Source organism: Psammomys obesus, unplaced genomic scaffold (genome assembly GCF_907164565.1).
Source record: "Psammomys obesus unplaced genomic scaffold, mPsaObe1.curated_primary_1811, whole genome shotgun sequence".
Taxonomy (NCBI): domain Eukaryota; kingdom Metazoa; phylum Chordata; class Mammalia; order Rodentia; family Muridae; genus Psammomys; species Psammomys obesus.
Window position 1 is genome coordinate 11,946,063 of NW_026586383.1, and position 17,669 is coordinate 11,963,731.

At 45.3% G+C, this 17,669-nt stretch overlaps 1 protein-coding gene across 2 annotated transcripts in view; it reads left to right on the top strand.

The window, feature by feature from the left end:
- The window catches only part of Lars2 (leucyl-tRNA synthetase 2, mitochondrial), a 105,642-nt gene that overhangs the window by 78,601 nt on the left and 9,372 nt on the right, over window positions 1-17,669 (top strand). For both annotated transcript variants that reach the window (XM_055601744.1, XM_055601745.1), the window contains 6 exons: window positions 2,328-2,611; window positions 4,598-4,696; window positions 7,823-7,960; window positions 14,536-14,636; window positions 15,016-15,198; window positions 16,409-16,578. In XM_055601744.1, coding sequence (XP_055457719.1) covers window positions 2,328-2,611; window positions 4,598-4,696; window positions 7,823-7,960; window positions 14,536-14,636; window positions 15,016-15,198; window positions 16,409-16,578 — 975 coding nt within the window. The remainder of the gene's footprint in view (window positions 1-2,327; window positions 2,612-4,597; window positions 4,697-7,822; window positions 7,961-14,535; window positions 14,637-15,015; window positions 15,199-16,408; window positions 16,579-17,669) is intronic.

The following is a 17,669-nucleotide window of genomic DNA, read 5'->3' on the forward strand; positions in this document are numbered from 1 at the left end:
AGTCTATTCTGGGTTACATAGAGTTGGAGTCCAACCTGGGCTATGTGAGACTCTGTCTCAAGAGACAAAATAAATAAAAGAACAATCAGAAGGTTGCGTCTTACTCCAGATGTTTCAGCCTAATGATGAATGATAGTGAAGGTATGATTAGTAGACATCAGGAATAGTTAAGTTCCCCAGGAGATTTGAACATAAGCTCTAATCTGGGAACTGTCAGTCCCACACATGTCCAATTATGAATCATGGAAAATCACCTACTGGTCGCCACCCCCACCCCCATTCTGGTTCTGTCTGGTTCTATGCTACCTGAAGACCCAGAAGGTTCAGGTTTGGGACCACTCGGCTATAAGGTATATGTGTGCCCTTTTAAAAACTTTTATTTGTGTTTCTCGTACCTCTTCCTCCCTTCTCCACGCCAGTCCCTTCCAAAACCCCAATAACAGGTAGGAGAGAAAGGAAGTTAGTGGGAGAGGGGCTGTAGTTCTCTTAGGCTGCTTCCTGCCTTTTAGGGTCTTTGTTTTAGAATAACTTCTCGTCACACTGCATCAACAGCAACAGGAACAGCAGAGGGGAGCATCAGCAGCCTTCTCCCTTCTCAGAGTCCCCTCTGTGCTCTGGCCTTTGTGCCCTCTCATAGTCCTCAGGATTACACTATCTGCAGCTGGCAAAGGGTCCCTCTCAGAGTCCACATGAGGCAAATAGTTTGCTGATGTGGACAGTCTGAATTAGTCCCAATTCCTACACCTGGGATCAAAACAAAAAACATGTTTACAACAGGTATCCTGTCTTTCTGTCTTTCTTTCTATCTGTCTGTATCTATGTCTTCATCTATTTATCTATCTACCTATCTGTCATCTATCTGTTTACCAATCATCTATCTATTTTTCTAACTACAAGAGAATAATGACCAGGCTCCCTCTCCCCCTTTAAAAAGAGAAATAGTTCCTGACTTCATGTTTGTGTTTCCAAACATAAACCGTGTTCTAAGATATTAAGACCCTTTTTTTCTTGGCCTTCATTTGTGCAGGCCTACTGGGGGTAGGACAGAGCTAACCATGGGTATCTCCAAGGGAGCCCCAGCTCTGGAAAGTGAGGAAGGGGGTTCCATGGCCAAAACTAGGCTGTTTCTCTGGGGCCTAGAAGACGCCCATCCCTCTGCATGGAACTTCAAGTCTTGTTTATCCTCTTTGCTTTCAGATAGCTTCAGGTAGTCGTTGAGTCAACTGCTAGCTCATTGCTGAATGCTCAGCCAAATGCTGTCAGGAAGGAGTTGGAGAAGTCTTGTGCAAGGCTTCATGAGCTTCTTGAGCATGCACAGTGGTGCATGAGAAGATGGACTTGGAAGAGAGCTTGTTATTTTCGTATTGTAACTATATAATGTCAGGAGTATAGACTGCAGAACCTCTCTCCTGAGCACAGCCACCTGCTTACAAAAAACTCTTCACACTGGTAGTAAGAGGAGTTTCTTTTTTAAACACAGCTGAACTCTCTTTTTATGACATGTCTTGTGCATGTGAGCTCCTTGAGAGCATGAGCAGATTACATTTATCTTTGTGTCTCTGAGGCCTGGCATACAGCAGGACTGATCCCAGGCGCCCACATTCTGAATGTTAGAAAGCCTATGGCTCACTTCATCCAATTAGTTTGGCCTCTGGAGAGCATCAGTGAAGTAGATACAACAATGGTTTGTTTCTTCAAGCTGAGGCAGATAGTGTTCCATGTTTAAGATATGACATTGAATTTTTTCTCTCTGGGTATTTTTCTCTCTAAAAGGGAAAATTCATATCATGCATCTCTTCACTGGTAGCTAGACACTGATAGTGATTATCTCTTCAGGTATTATAGAACGTGGCAGAAAGGAAGGGCCACTGAAACAGGGTCAGCTGCCTACCACACACAGTAGGCACAGTGCCCCTGGTCAATGTTGTTTCTCAAGGTTCCTGGAAATATTTTAATATCTTTAAAATTTAGAAGTAGAGCTGGAGAAATTGCTCAGCAGTTGAGAATACTGTTATCCAGGGGACCCAAGTTCAATACTCAACACCTACATGGCAGCTTGCAACCATCTGTAATTCTAGTTCTAAATAATTTTTAAATTAACAGCAACAACAATAAAACCTCGAACTTTTAGGATCAAAAATCATCTTTGGTTTTCTATCAGTGCAATTGTAAATGTGATTTTTTTTTTAATTAAGAAAAAGGACCTATAAAGATAAATGCATCCAGAGCTTGGGGGAGCCCTGATGTGGCCCTACACAGAGCTAGGCCCTTCTGAGAGTCTCACACTGGTGCTGAGTAGGTGGAGAGCTGCCTGTCCTTACTTCCAGTTTACAGGTATGACCCGGAAAGATGCTTTTATAGCCCTGACTCAGAAAGCCCGTGCGCTGAGAGTGGGTGGAGATGTGACCAGTAACAAGCTGAAAGACTGGCTGATCTCGCGGCAGCGCTACTGGGGCACACCGATCCCTATTGTCCACTGCCCAACCTGTGGCTCTGTGCCTGTGCCGCTGCAAGACTTGCCTGTGACTTTGCCCAACATCACATCTTTCACTGGCAAAGGAGGCTCCCCACTGGCCTCCGCTTTGGAGTGGGTGAACTGCCCCTGCCCAAGGTAAGGAGCTACCACCAGCACCCAGAGGTGTTTTGGATGCCCTGTCCTCACTGGGTGCTGAATACTGCCTTCACCAGCCTAAAAGAACTATCAAAGGCATTTTGGAACCTTTGAGACAACAGTCTATATTCTGGCCTAATCATCGTAGATGATCCTGAAACATTGATCCCATGGAGGGAAGACATTGATTCTCATCATATTGCATGGTCTGCCATTTCTACTCCACAGAGTTTCCTACAAGTGAGAAAGGGTATTTCTCCCCCGTGACAGTTTCCCTGTGCAGACCTTGTGATAGCTGTGGAGGTCTTAGCACAAATCATAGAGTATGGGAAAGTATGTTTATTCTTTGCCTTGCTGAAACACATCAACTTTCTTTCCTCTCTCTACACTTTAGAGTGAGATTAGGTTTTTCTAACAGTTCAGTAGAGTGCCTCAAGTATGATTTTCATGAGGCTGTTATTAACTGACTAACATCAAGCCACTGTTTTCCTCTTTGGCTTTTGTGAAGGAGTGTTCACATTCAGCACAACATTGCAGCCTGTGTGGGACTGTGGCTTCTTAACAGGACTACAGAATTTCTGGAGGTCAGAGCCCAGGCCTGAGCACTGGCTTCTCTCGCTGAGTGAGTCTAGGACTGAACCACCAAGCCAGTGAAACCAAGTAGGACAACATGGAGGTATAGACAGTGGCCTTGGGTCTAGCAGCTGAGGGTTCTTTGTACATTTGTTTTGAGTTTTAAGGACTTGTGTCTATTTCCGAGCCTCTGAAACCTCACCGCTCTCCTGTACAGTGGGGTGGAGTAGTCTGTCTCATAATTCCTGGTGTTCTGGGAACCCAATGATACAGCATCTGTGACACCTTTGGTCCAGTTCTGCTGCCCCACATTGTGCTGATACTACCTAGCCCAACCTGGTGACCTTATGCACATCGTCTGCCAAAGCACCGCTTTCCTACCAACCAGGGTGTGGTGTCACTGGTAGCACCTAGCTGTCTGCAAGCCCATGGAGACATTAACGGAAACGAACAGTGTCAGTTGGATGTCATTGCTTCTGTATAGTGGGCCTCTATTTTCCCAAGTTGGGCAAGGAAGAGGAGGTGCCTTACCCTCTAGTTACTTCCCAGACTATTGTTTATGTGTTGCATGGGTTTTTCCTCCTAGCCCCAAGCTCCCAGAATAATGACTCAGACTCAAAATATATTGACAGATACCTAGGCCATATTGCTAGGCTCCTTCACTGACTAGCTCATAACTTAATAACCTATTTCTTCTAATCTAAGTTTTGCTATGCTGCTGGTTACCTTTGCTCAGGTACCGTGCATCTGTCCCCTTCCATGTCTTCCCTAGAGAATCTCTCACACCAGAATTTTTTTTGCCCACTTGATATCCCACCTTTTATTCTACCTTTTGCTATAGGCCATTGGTATTTTTAATTGACAGGTGATACATCCATACAATACAAAAAATATTCTCTCTACATTTATGGTCAAAATAAGATACAATCCAAATAAAGACCTGGCTTTACTTTAGAGAATTACTATGGATATTGGCGCCCTTCTCTGGTGGCCCACAAGATTCCCTTGGAGCGTTTCTAACAACTCCTCTCCTGAGGGACCCTACCATGCCCAGATCTCCTGACTAAATTACAGGTGTAGGCTCTGTTTAATCATCTGAGCTAAAGTGGGGTGGGAGGGCTGATTCCTTCTGTTTATAGGGCCAGTGTGGACTGCTTAACAAATAGGAGATGTGATACACAACCCCTTTTATTTTTAAATTGAAAACAGACTCAAACTCCAATGTGTTTAGTGAAGCTTCCTCTGTTCCTCTTGGAGATTCCATCCCTCTTTTCTCTGCTCTCCAAGAGCACCCTCACTCAAACTTATGCTGCTCCAAGTGAAATTTTGGGGAGTGAAGTACACAAGTACAGCTTCTGGGAAACTGCACTGAAATTTAGAAAAAAAAGGTGATTGATACATTTCTTTTCTCAGGTGCAAGGGAGCTGCCAAGAGAGAGACAGATACCATGGATACCTTTGTGGACTCAGCATGGTACTACCTCAGATACACTGACCCTCACAATACTCATAGGTAATGTCCCTACTGTGGAACGGGTAGCACTTTGCATCCTCCATGAAGCAAAACCAAGTTGGAATTAGATATTCAAGGGAGGTGCTGGGACACGCCTGGGCAGGATAGAGAGAAGCTGAGCTGGCAGAGAGAACCCTACATCGTGTGTATGTGTAACTGGTACCCAGAGACAGTACAAGGAGGAGGAGGATTCAGAGGAGCCCTGGGCCACAGCAGAGCTGCAAGTGCCGCAGCAAGTCCTGTGGGAAGACAGTCCACACGCTCATTCAGAACCCTAGGTGGGCAGATGCACCTTTGTACCAGGCCTGCCTTTTCTTCTCCTGGAAGCTGCTGGAGAACAGGGGCTGGACTGGAGTACCGCAGTGCCACAGTGGTGGCTGCTGTTGGTCAGCTGTGCACCTCATGCCTGGTTCTCAGTTTGGGGAGGCTGAGGGACAGAGCCTTTCCATCCCTAACACCAGCGGGGAGGGCTGTCTTAAAGCAAGCCTGTCCATTGTTAAGTTAGATTACTCAGCCTAGTAATTCCCAGCTATAATACAACTTGACAAAGCAGCCAAAGGAAGATGTGAATACCCTATACCTATGGGACTGTAGGAATGCCTGGTCATGGGCTGCAGAGAGACAGGGCAAAGTTCAGGGAAGAGAAAGACGCTTAGACTCTTCCCACAATGGTCAATAAATCTGAAGTGGAAATCGGTGATGAACATAAACATTTTAAGATCATTGAAGTAAGAGTGGAAGAGTATTGGCACATGTGTGTAACCCAGCAGCCAGGGGCAGGGACAGGAAATCAAGAGGTGTGGGCCAGCCTGGGCTGCACACGAGCCTATGTCCAAAAACGGGGCTACAGTTCAGGCCTGAGGTGCAGGGAGAACTATTCTTCATGGAAAACTTTCAAGTGCTATTTGACTTTCCAGCTGTTTCTTCGAAAGACAAAAACAAAAGAGCAGTAGGTAGCCAAGCAAAGCTAGATTAGGAGCTAAGGAAAACTATTCTTTAAAACCATGCAAACACTCTGTATACAGATCTTAACAGGTAGCTCGTGAGCACGGAGGAGATGTCCTGTCCACGTGCGGAGGCAAGAGGTTGTAAGTCCGGCGGGTCTTGTTCTACAGAGCAGTATCTTATGTTGAAAACAAGCAAAGAAAGCACCCTGCTGTTCTGGATTGGCAGCACAACAGCATATTTCTGGTGTGACAGATACTCAAGCCCCATTCAGAGCAGTAGAGCTGGGGTTCCATAATCTGAGTCCATTTCGGAAATGATTGGGATCCTGAGTACATGGAAAGACGCAAGGAGCCCAGAACTCCAGAACAGTGCCATGTGAGCCGTGGAGGAGCGAGAGGCTTTCTCTTCTCAGGCTGCTTCCCTCTGTGAACAGCATAGGCTTCACATTTCTCCTGGCATGCTGCCCCAGATTCAGCAGTGTGTTGAGTCTTCAGAATGGTGTACTAGGCAGAACAAAAACTGAACATTTAACCTCATTTATCTCAAATTTGTTTGTGAGCTAAATACCACCCTCAACTTGGGCTTTACTGTTGCCTGGAACAGCAATTGAATTCATTTATTTATTTACTTTTAATTTTTTTTATTTGAGACAGGGGCCTCACCGTGTAGCCAGGTTTATACTGAAACTCACTCTGTAGACCAGCTGGCCTTGAACTCACAAAGATCATCCTGCCTCTACTTCCTATGTTTTAGGATTAAAGGTCTCTGCCACCATGTCCAGCAGCAGTTAAATTTTTTTAAGAAAAGTTTTTTTTATAAGGAAAAAAAAAGAAAAGGTAGTTGGAAATTTATTTGTTTGGTTGGTTGATTTGGTGGCTTTGTTTTGCTTTTCTCGTTTTTAATCTTATGAGAGTACTGGCACTGCAGGAACTGCGAAAGAGACCCATGCTAGGACGCGCACTGCCTGGCCAGGCTTTCCAACATGCCAGCAACAGTTCTGTTCCCAGCCTCAGAACTGGCCAGCCAAGAGCACGCTCGGGGAAAGTGCTTTACAGCCCTGCGGAGAAAACCCCAACATGTTAAAATCAGGAACATAGACTGTCCAAAGCACAGGTTCCCTCACTTTTCTTCAGACAGCAAAGTCTGCTCCCAGCTACAGTGATTCTTTCCCAAGGCAGCGGCCAACAAAAGAAGACCTGGAGAGTCCTTCCCCTCTGTACATTCGCCAGCAATAGGAGGAAGTCTGACCTTTGTATCCATGCTGGTCAAGAAGCATCTGGTAGATGAGGAAGTTACTGAGATGTTTTATGACAAACTCTAGATAAATTTCATTCCTTTAGTAAGCCATATTTGGACTCTTGCTGGCTGTTTCAAAGCACTTTTAAAAGTAAGATTCAATTTCTGTTTTGAAATGAGCAATTAATATGCTAGTTTCTATTATAGATGCTATTGTTGCCCTCTACTGGTGAAAATTTTTAAAATATCAGTTGTCTAAACATACTAAAAATGAAACCTATGAAGATTCCTTGTTGCTGGTATCTTTTTATCTTGTCCTTGTTTTATACAAAAATTACTTTTTTTTTTTTTTTTTTTGAGGTGGGGCTTTTCTGTGTAGCCTGTCCTAGAACTCACTGTGTATACTAGGCTGGTTTTGAAACTCAGAGACATGCCTGCCTTTGCCTCCCAAGTGCTGGGATTAAAGGTATGCACTGCCATCACCTGTCTCAAAAATTACATTTTTTTTTTCTCTTTCTTTCTTTTTTTGCGGAGAGGGGTGGTTTTGTTTTTTTGAGACAGGGTTTCTCTGTGTGGCCCTGGCTGTCCTGGACTCACTTTGTAGACTAGGCTGGCCTCAAACTCACAGAGATCCACCTACCTCTACCTCCCTGAGTGCTGGGGTTACAGGCGTATGCCACTGTGCCCAACAAAACTTAGATTTTTATTACATTTACTTAGTATGTGTGAATGTGCATGAGCTGTGCGTGGAGGTCAGAGGGTAACTTGTGGATCCAGTCAACACTGGTCCTTTTCTCAGTTCTTACATACTTTTCCTTTTATCAAAAGAAAGTCATGTTTTCTGACACTGACTATTTTCCAGGCATATGCAGATTAAAACAAGTCTACTTTATGCAGCTGTGGCAAAGAAGGCTTTCAAATGCCCATTTATCTTTCTCGTAGCCCTTTCAGCTCAGCACTGGCAGACTTCTGGATGCCTGTGGATCTGTACATTGGAGGAAAAGAGCATGCTGTCATGCACTTGTTCTACGCAAGATTCTTTAGTCATTTTTGCCATGATCAAAAGATGGTGAAGCACAGGTGAGCATTTATAGTACTTTGCAAAAGAATTTTGTTCACAAGCAGTGACTGGAAGCAGGTATCTGTTCTGAATCAAGATAATATATATGTATAAAAAAGCCCTGCTTTCCATATATGCTGGAGGCTGTTGCAGGCCTTTAAAATTTGATGTCCATTTACACAAACCTCTCGATCACTTGGTGTGGAATGTTTGGGGCTTTCAGTGCATCTGTCTGTTACATCATTTGAGATTTTTACTTGTGATGGAAAGGAATGTTCTGATGTTGTGAGGGTTTTTGTAGCATCTCACACATTTGTCACCTTGTCAGTAAACTACTTCTAAGCTCGGCTGAACCCTTTCCTAATATGTCACTCTGATATATATATTTGTGTACCGGAGCAGAAGATAGCACTGTAAATTCATTAATAGTCTTTCCTATTGGCTTATAATGTGTTCCTCATAACCTTCAAAAGATGTATGAAAGGGTGGCAATCTTTTGTAGTCTTAGCACTCAGGAGGCAAAGACAAGAGGATGGCTGCAAGCGTAAGGCCAGCCTTGGCTGCATTGTGAGTTTTAGACCATATAGAGAGACTGTCTTGAAGATTTATGTGCATGCTTTTTCCCCACAAAATATATATTTAATATATTATACAATACGTTTGGGAATCTGAAGCAAAAGGATTACGGTTTGAAGCCAGCCTGGGCTGCATAGAAAGACCCTGTCTCTAAGAACCAAAAAATAAAAAGTAAATGACCTTCCATTCTTCCACCTCAGAATGGGAAGTAGAATGGTATGTTGCCTTGGTGCATGCAGGGTGCCCCTTGCCAATTATATCACCCCTTTCTCACCATCCCTACCCCAGAAAACTCCTGTAGTAAACCCTAACTACTTATTTTCTTTATAAACATATCATACCTGATTTTATTGTATTTATTATTGTTGTATGTGCGTATGATTGTGGGGAGAGGCATGTGTGTCATAGCATGCATATGGAGGTCAGAGGACAACTTTGTGAAATCAGTTTCCTTTTCCACCTTTAGGTTCTGGGGCTCAAACTCATGAGGTTTGTGAGCCTTGTATGGAAAACATCTTTATCTGCAGAGCCATCTCACTGCCCAGTTCCATTTCTCTGTGGCATTTTAGAACAGCAGGCATGGTTTGGCTTTCCTGCATTGATCCTTCTGTGATTAGAATTACACTATACATATTCTGTAGTGTTTCCTCACCCAACATGTTTTTAGATTCAGCACGGTTGATGCATGGAATTACCTCTTTCTGTTTTGTTGCTGAGTGGCATCATGTGTGGACTGGAATTTCCATTGCAGAACTTGGGTTATACAGCCAAAGCAATACAGGGTTCTCCATTTTTGAAGATTTTTTTTATGCTAACTCCTTTTCATTGTATCTATTGCCAATATTTTCTTATCCTTGGCTTATCTCTTATTTATAGGATTTTTTGATGAGCAGAAGTCCTTAATCTAATATAGTAAAACTTAATACTGGGGTTGAAGATGGGATTCAGCAGAGTACTTGCCTAGTGTGTACTAGACCATAGATACCCAACACCACCCATTAAAAAAAAAAATAACCTTCCCTTCCATGGCTATTGCGTCTCATGCCTTTGTCTCATCATTGAACGGCTTAGCCCTCTACCCACTGGTCTGTGGTGTCCTCATCATAAATCAGTGCATTGTATCGACTAGGGGTTGCTGAGAGTTGTCATAGTCCTTAGGGCCTGCTGGCAGGATCTGGACTCCATACACTGATGGCTTGTTCTCTGTTGTGCTGGTTCATTATTTAAAGCCTTTGTTATTTTAATATACAAATCTGTTGTCCTCCTTCTTGTCCTTTTTCTTCAGGAGAATTTGGCTCCGGTCACATCCTTTTATCATTTTTAGACTCAACCCTGACTCAACCCTGTCAAATTCCAGAGAACTGGACATGTGTTTTTGGTATTGCACTGAAACCATATTAGCCAATTCCCTTCCTCACCATCTCTCCTCTCATCTCTAATCTTAACATCTGAAATACTCTTTTTGTCTGAAATAGATTCTTCAGTATGTCTTTTTGTTTCTATTATTGATGGTCCATGTATTTATTCTTCTCTCTAAAAGTAAATTCATTTCAACTTCATATTCAAACAACTTTTATTTTGTTTGTTTGTTTGTTTGTTTTGTGAAATAGGGTTTCTCTGTGTAACCTGCCTGGCTGCCCTGGAACTCATTCTGTAGACCAGGCTGGCTTTGAACTCACAGAGATCCTCCTGCCTCTGCCTCCCAAGTGCTGGGATTGAAGGCATGCGCCACCACTGCCTGGCCATCTTTTGATGGTCCTCTCGAGTGGCACAGCACTAAGCACAGCTGCCAACCCTCCCTCATGGTCTTGGGTATTGAAGTTCCTGTACCATCTGTAGCTGTGGACTTCTTTGGATTTGGAGCTTCTTAAGTGTCCCTTCCTCATCCCATCCTCCAATTTTCTTCTTTGGAAACTTTGATTAGACCATTTTAGCATATTAGGCATCTCTCATGTACCCTTCCATAATTCTGTCTATCTGTGTGCATGGTGAGAGAGAGCCTTTTCTAGTATATCGCATCACATGTGTGCAGGGGCCCACCACAGAAACTGCAGGGCGTCTCGGATCCTCTAGAATGGAGTTACAGGAGGTTGTGAGCTGCCACGTAGGTGCTGGTAGCCAAAGCCAGGTCCTCTGGAAGAGCAATGAGCTCTCCTAACTACTGAGGCATCTCTCTAGCTCCCCTGGCCTTCTTTTTAGTATAAATGTCTCTTAAATATATCAAATATATAAAAAGTATTAAATGTATCAAATATATCTTAATTTCCTAAAAGTGATTGAATATAACTTATTTATATATGACAGCTAATCCTGTGTCTCAGGTCGCTGTGATCTAAGTTGTTACTGTTTTTGCTGTTCTTTCCCACGGTTCCTTGTTCTTTGGAGGATAGTGATTTTCAACAAGTTTGTACGTCACGGTTCCTTATTTATGCTGGTACCTCTGTACAGGCAGTTTGTGTTAGCTTCACTCTCTGGCCTCCCCCCCACCTTCTGCTCTTAGAAGGGACTCAGGAGTCTCATTCTCTTGGCTGAGGTCGACCATATCCACCTTTGCAGGAGAGTCACATTCGTTCAATCCATGTTTTCCTGTGTGATTGGGGCAGAGAAGTCCTCAGAAGCCAAGTGCTGCTGGGGCTCAGGGGAGCCTTGGGGCACTTGGCCAGACCATGGCACTCATGCCATTTTTTTAAATTATGTATATAGGTGTTTTGTCTACATGTATTTCTGTTCACTACTCAGGCATAGTGCCCTGGAGACCAGAAGAGGGCATCAGACCCCCTGAACTGGAGTTAAAGATACTGAAGTTCCATATAGGTGCTGAGAATCAAAACTGGGTCCTCTGAAAGGGCAGCCAGTGCTCCTAACTCCTGAGCTGTCTCTCCAGTTCCCAGCCCCTTCCCCATCTCTATGCTAAGCCGTTGTCTGAGGCAGCGCCTGGTGAACTGTAGAGAAGCCAGAGGCTAGGTGGACCTTAGCGAACTAGTAGCATAACTTTCAGAAACTGAGACACTTCATTACCAGAGCCTTGGTCCTGGGACACTGCTGTTCTACTGCACACCTGCCACTTACAGGGAGAGGGCAGTGTGGACAACCTGGGTCCCCCACTCAAAGTCTTTGAAGTAGTCTTGAAATAGGAAAATAAATTATTCTGGTCGTGGTCAAACTAGTCAGGTGGCAGTGAAGACAGAGGGCCTGATTCACCAAGTTGTGCCCATCCCAAGACTAGTGTACTTTTCAATGTGATTTGACAGTTTGCTTTAAACACAGGAAGGAGAGAGGAGAGAATAATAGACACAGTGAGGGAGAGAGTTAAAAGCCAGATTACAGTTTTAGGTAGAACAAACAGCCGGGGTGAGGGTCTGGCTGGTGAGTTGCAATTCTACACATTCCCAGAAGGTGGCAGTGGTGGGTTATATTTTGATTATATCAAAACCAAAACCAAACAACAAAACCTCAATGATGATAATAAATAACAGGATTACAACTCCCTGCCATTACATCTTTTTTCTTTTCTTTCAGAAAATGTCATATATAGCCTAGGCTTGCCTCACACTCAGGATCATCCTGTCTTGGCCTTCTGAGTGGCTGGGGTTACAGATATGAAATCTTATACCCAGTCCCCTGAGTTGTTTTCTTTGTTTATTGATTTGTTGTATTGATTTTATTTATTTGTTTTTAAATACAGGGTTTTTAAATACAGGGTTTGTGTAGCGTTGGCTGTTTTGTTGTTGTTGTTGTTTTGTTTTGTTGGTTTTGTGTGTGTGTGTGTGTGTGTGTGTGTGTGTGTGTGTATAGCATTGGCTGTTCTGGACTCACTTTGTAGACCAGGTTGGCCTTTAATTCACAAAGATCCACCTGCCTCTGTCTCCCTGAGTGCTAGGATCAAAGGTGTGCACCATCTCGCCTGGCTCAGTCCCCTGAGTCTTAATGCTGCTGATTTTACTCACTCTAGGCATATTTTTTGGGTGCTGAGTGTAAAGCCAGGGCTTTATGTGTGGTGCCCATGTATTGTACCACTGACCCACACTTCCACTTCCCTGAGTTTCTCTTACATGTGACGAAAACCAATGCCCAGTGTGAAAGAAGAGCTAGAGAGCCTCACACCCTGTTGGGGATGCTGGCACCCGAGACAGTAACAACAACACTGAATAAACACAAGATAAACTTGTGCTAAGAACATGCAGCTGGGGGACACAGCTCAGATTTGTGGGGCTCATTGGAGGTGCCTCTTGGTATTGAGGTACAGTGTTCCTACTTTGTGGAGCACTAGCTCCTTTGTGTTCATCTTGAGTCTCTCTGCACCCAGCCTGTCCTGACATGTTCATCTGGCCCTGTGACATCAGCTAATGCACTGCGTGAGGCCTGGAAAACATGATACTCAGCATTGTTTTTGACTGTCGCTGCACTGGAGGTTTGTTTGTTTGTTTTTTTCTGTTTTTGTAAATGTACACCAACTCTCACCATTGCTTCTGTGTAGCCGTGTGTGTGTGTGTGTGTGTGTGTGTGTGTGTGTGTGTGTGTGTGCGCCTGTGCTGCTCATATGCACACACACATGCTCATTTAAGGATTTTACAACAGGGCAGCAGGCTGTGTCTCAGGCAGAAAGAACATGCATTTAAGACCTAGACCTTGAGGACATTATGGTGTATTATGGGATGGACACACACCTCATCTCTCTCAATCTCGTCTGCCCTGTCCGCCCTCTCTAATCTACTAGAAAATGTCCTTCTCCTTGTCACTACTCCACCCACAGCTGTTGTACAGGGACCTTTGTTGGACTTACTTGGATCACTACTCACCTAAATCAGATGACCTTGAACAGAAAGTATGGATCTTATGTTACTAACCTGCAAGGCTAACCTGGTCTGCAGCTCGACGGGCCAGTTCAGGTTGCTGGGTCTCTGATTCCCTGAGATGTTGGAAGGTCTGCCATGGCAGTGTAAATGAACAAGCCCCTTGTTGTTCAGAACGTGAGATACTTCCATAGAGTTGTGTCTGGAACTACTTGCTGAAATGCGTCAAAATAGAATCGCGCGGATTCTTACAAAACAAAATAAAACAGGGAAAATGAGTTGTTCTGAGGAATAAACCATTGTGGTGAGTGTGGTGGCACATGTCTTTAATCTCAGCAGCCAGGACAGAGGCAGGCAGACCTCTATGAGTTCAAGGCTAGTTGATTGAGTTCAAGTTCATCACGGCTGTCAGAGCGGGGGGAAGTGTGGGGCCAGGGCTGGGGCAGTGGATGGCTTAGCAGGTAAGAGCACTGGCTGCCCCTCTGGAGGACCCACCATGTCTGCCTGGCTGCTACTATGCTCTCCAATATGATGGTCACGGACTTCAACCCTCTAGAACCATGAGCCCAATTAAATGCTTTCTTTTATAAGTTGCCTTGGTCATGTTTTGTCATGCCGATAGAAAAGTAACTCCAGCTGTTGATAGCTGCCTCCTTACAGTGAAATGGGCCAAGGAGAACAGGTAGATAATACTTAGATTTTCCCAAACATTGCCCATTCCTGGCTAACTCATCAGATTTAAAAGAGTCTCAGCAGGCCTATCTTAAGGGAAATATAAGCTCCCTTCACACAGACAGCCGTCATTAATCCCTCTGGGCCCTTCCATGCTGGGTCTGATGAGCAGCTGGCACTGTGTGACTCATGTTTTTATTCTGTCACTTGAGTCCATTTTCCCATCAACACCTGAGACAAGTTCACGTGCTCCCATGTCATGGGTTGGCAGACTGGACACCCAGACCAAGGAAGTGGCTTTCATGGCTCAGGTAGAAGTAGGTGGGATCCGGGTCTGCCGGATTGACCCAGTGCTCTCTCCACTTCCCCTCAGTGGAAAACTGCTTAAACTTGACTGCTGCTATGACTTAATGTTATCTCTGTATCCAAGGAGCGAAGCCTACTTTAAGTTGTGGTCCATAGTCTTGATTTCTGGATACCTTGTGTCCCGGCTGCTATACACACACACACACACACACACACACACACACTCATTTTCCATGATTTTTCTTCAGGGAACCTTTCCGTAAACTGCTGCCCCAAGGCCTTATCAAGGGACAGACATTCCGCCTTCCATCTGGACAGTGTCTTCGGAGGGAGGATGTAGACTTCACAGGTAAGGGAGCCCAGCCTGGCTGGGGCAGGTAAGACCCAAGGCCAGGTCCAGAGCTTTTAAGAAACCAGTATCTATTGTTGGGCTCTGGCTGTGGGCTGTTCTGGGACTGGTTATCCCTCTTACCCAGCCCCATCCCGTGTGACATAGTGTTTGCTCGCATGTACCTAGCTTGTCTGGCTTTAGTTGACAGCCCATTGCTGGACAGAGCCTCAGACACAGAGCATGGAATCTTCCAGGGTCTTTTCCTACAAGGCCTCAGAGCACAGTTCAAAATATGGGACTTCCCCCCTGCCCACTTCCTTGGCATCCTGGAGCAGCTCTAGTCCCCTTACCTCCCTGTTCAGGACCCATTCAGAATCAGTATTATTTTGTCATCTAGGCCCTGCTCCTGTTTGTGCAAAAACGAAAGAGAAGTTAGAGGTGACGTGGGAGAAGATGAGCAAGTCCAAACACAATGGAGTGGACCCTGAGGAGATTGTGGCACAGTATGGGATTGACACAATCCGGCTCTTCATCTTCTTTGCAGCCTCTCCTGAGAAGGACATCTTGTGGGATGTAAAGAGTGAGTCTCCTTCCTTCTCCTGCCTGCTTCCTCTACAGGCTGCTCTGGACTCTGAAGGAACCGGGGAAGGAAATGTCTTGCTGGAAACAGTAACAGAGGATTCTAGAAGTCATCATGTCCATGCTTCTGTCCGCTCCATGGCCATAGCTCTCTATTATTCAGAGGCCTAGCTCCCTTTGGTGGGGTTCGCACTGCACATGCACATTCCCAGTCCTGTGTCTGCTGGAGGTGGGGCCACATTGCCGGCTCTGTGCGGATTATAATGTGAGGTCTCGGACAGCTGTTTCCGTGAGGACAAACCTCCTGTGCTTTCTTAGGTGTGCTGAGCTACAGGCCAGTCTTCTTCAACATTCCCTGAAGGGTTCCCTCATCAAGATGATGCCTGTATTCTGGAATCACATGCAATCTATCAGCTGTTCCCTGCTAACTTTACTTCTCCTCTCGAGATTTGTTTCTCCAGAGCTTTCCTTTTGCCGGTGTGAGCTGCCTGGAGGTGGTTGTGGGAAGTGAAAGCAAGTGTCTGTGGGAGGGGTCTGTTTATCTCAGGATTGGCCTGTTTTCTCACTATGTCTTGGGCAGTGGTAGCAGATGCAAGTCCTAACAAACTGCCTGTAACAGGCAGGGCGTGCAGAACAGGGTAGGCCCTAGCTCAGCTTTCTCCTTTCTATATGTGCTGGTCCCCACATCTGCTTTTCACAAGCCTTCAGCTGTCCCTGCTGGCTCCCACTCTGGAGAGTATCCAGCCCAGTGGCCACAGGGTTCAGGCATCTACCCCACCCTTATTTGGTTAGCTGTGTGACCCAGGATCACCAAGCAGACCGTTCTGCTTCCTCAGATCAGAGCAGTGGTTCTGCCTGGTGAACATGTTGGGAGGGGTTGGTAGCTGACCTCACACCGTGCCAAGCTTGCTGTGCAGCCACTGCCACGTTACCTGTCCTCCTGAGATGCCAGCTCTGCTTGTATGGGCAACTATCTTGAGGACGCTGTTGGCCCCAAGGCCTACCTGTCTCAGCAAGCTTGCTGGCCCACAAAGCCATGTGCTGGTGCCCAGCCCAGGACAGGTGGCAACTGCTGAGAGCCCTGCTGCCCATGCTCAGGATATCAGGGGGCCAGAAAGGAGTTAGGGATGACTCTGCAAGGACCATGGGGCTTTTTTCATTCCTTCTAATCAATATTCTTTCTTTGTCTTTTTGATGGCCACAAAATGCAGCTCCTGCATTCACTGGAGTGCTGAGGTGGCAACAAAGGCTGTGGTTACTGACAACACGATTCATCGAGGCAAGGACTTCTGGGTCGGCGCCCCAACCCCAGCTGCTGAATAACCAGGAGAAAGCCAAGGCCCAAAGCCTCTGGGAGTACAAAAACTCAGTCATAACTCAGGTCAGAATTTATGGGACTGGAGCGGTTGGTCACTGCTCGTCCTGAGGGAACCGTAATCTAATGGTCTGTGCAGCCTTCATGCTCTGGGGGCCACAGCAGGTCTTCTTGCTTTGTGATGTGACCTTGCTGCCTTAACTAATTGCTATCACTGCTTCGGCTTTCCTAATGGAAAGAGATGTTCTCAAAAACCGGCTGCCCCTCCCGCCCTGTCACCTATTCCCTGTGTCTCTGGACTTGACTGCAGGCAGAAAGCTAATGTGTCTCTGACGAGGCAGTGTACATGGTGCAGCGTGGAAAGAGACAGAGACTGCCATAAACTACCGTAGCGTTTCGTAGGTGAGCTGGAGACCCAAACAGGTCAGACGCCTCACTTAAAATACTACACAGACTCAGCAGGAGCTCTTCCGTGAGCTTCCTTTTTACAGTGTCTGAGGACTTGTTTTAGGTTAATTTCGCCAGACAGGAGGTTATTTTTAATGGGTATCTGATAACCCAAATTCTTCTTAGGCTGATCTTTTTTACATGCTAATTCAGTGCTGGGTGTAGGTTGGTGGTAGGACACGTGTTTAGATTGTGCCAGGGCCAGGGTTCCATCTGCTGAGCTAAGAAGGGAAAGCTTAATGATTCAAGTCTCTGAGGGTATGTATTCAAGGCCCCTCGTTACCAGATGACATAGCAGGTTTTTGTTTATTTAGTTTCCCTTGTTGTTGTTTTCATGACCTGAATGAGTGGCTCTGGGTCTAGCATGCTCATCTAATGGCATTTCTTCAACTTTACCTCCACCCTTTGTGTAGAGGGAGACAGTAAGGTGAATCTGGGGATCTGAGTGCTCACAAGTGGTTGCTCTCATACCATGCATTTTCTCTCTGGAATATAGGTCAGATAATTGATGAGTTATAATTTCAGCTGTAAACTCATGACATCTTAAGAATATGTCATATTCTTTCTTTCTTTCTTTCTTTCCCTTTCTCTTTTTCTCTTTCTCTTTCTCTCTCCCTCTCTTTTTCCTTCTTTCTCTCCTTTTCTCTTCCTTCCTTCCTTTTCTCCTTCCTTCCTTCCTTCCTTCCTTCCTTCCTTCCTTCCTTCCTTCC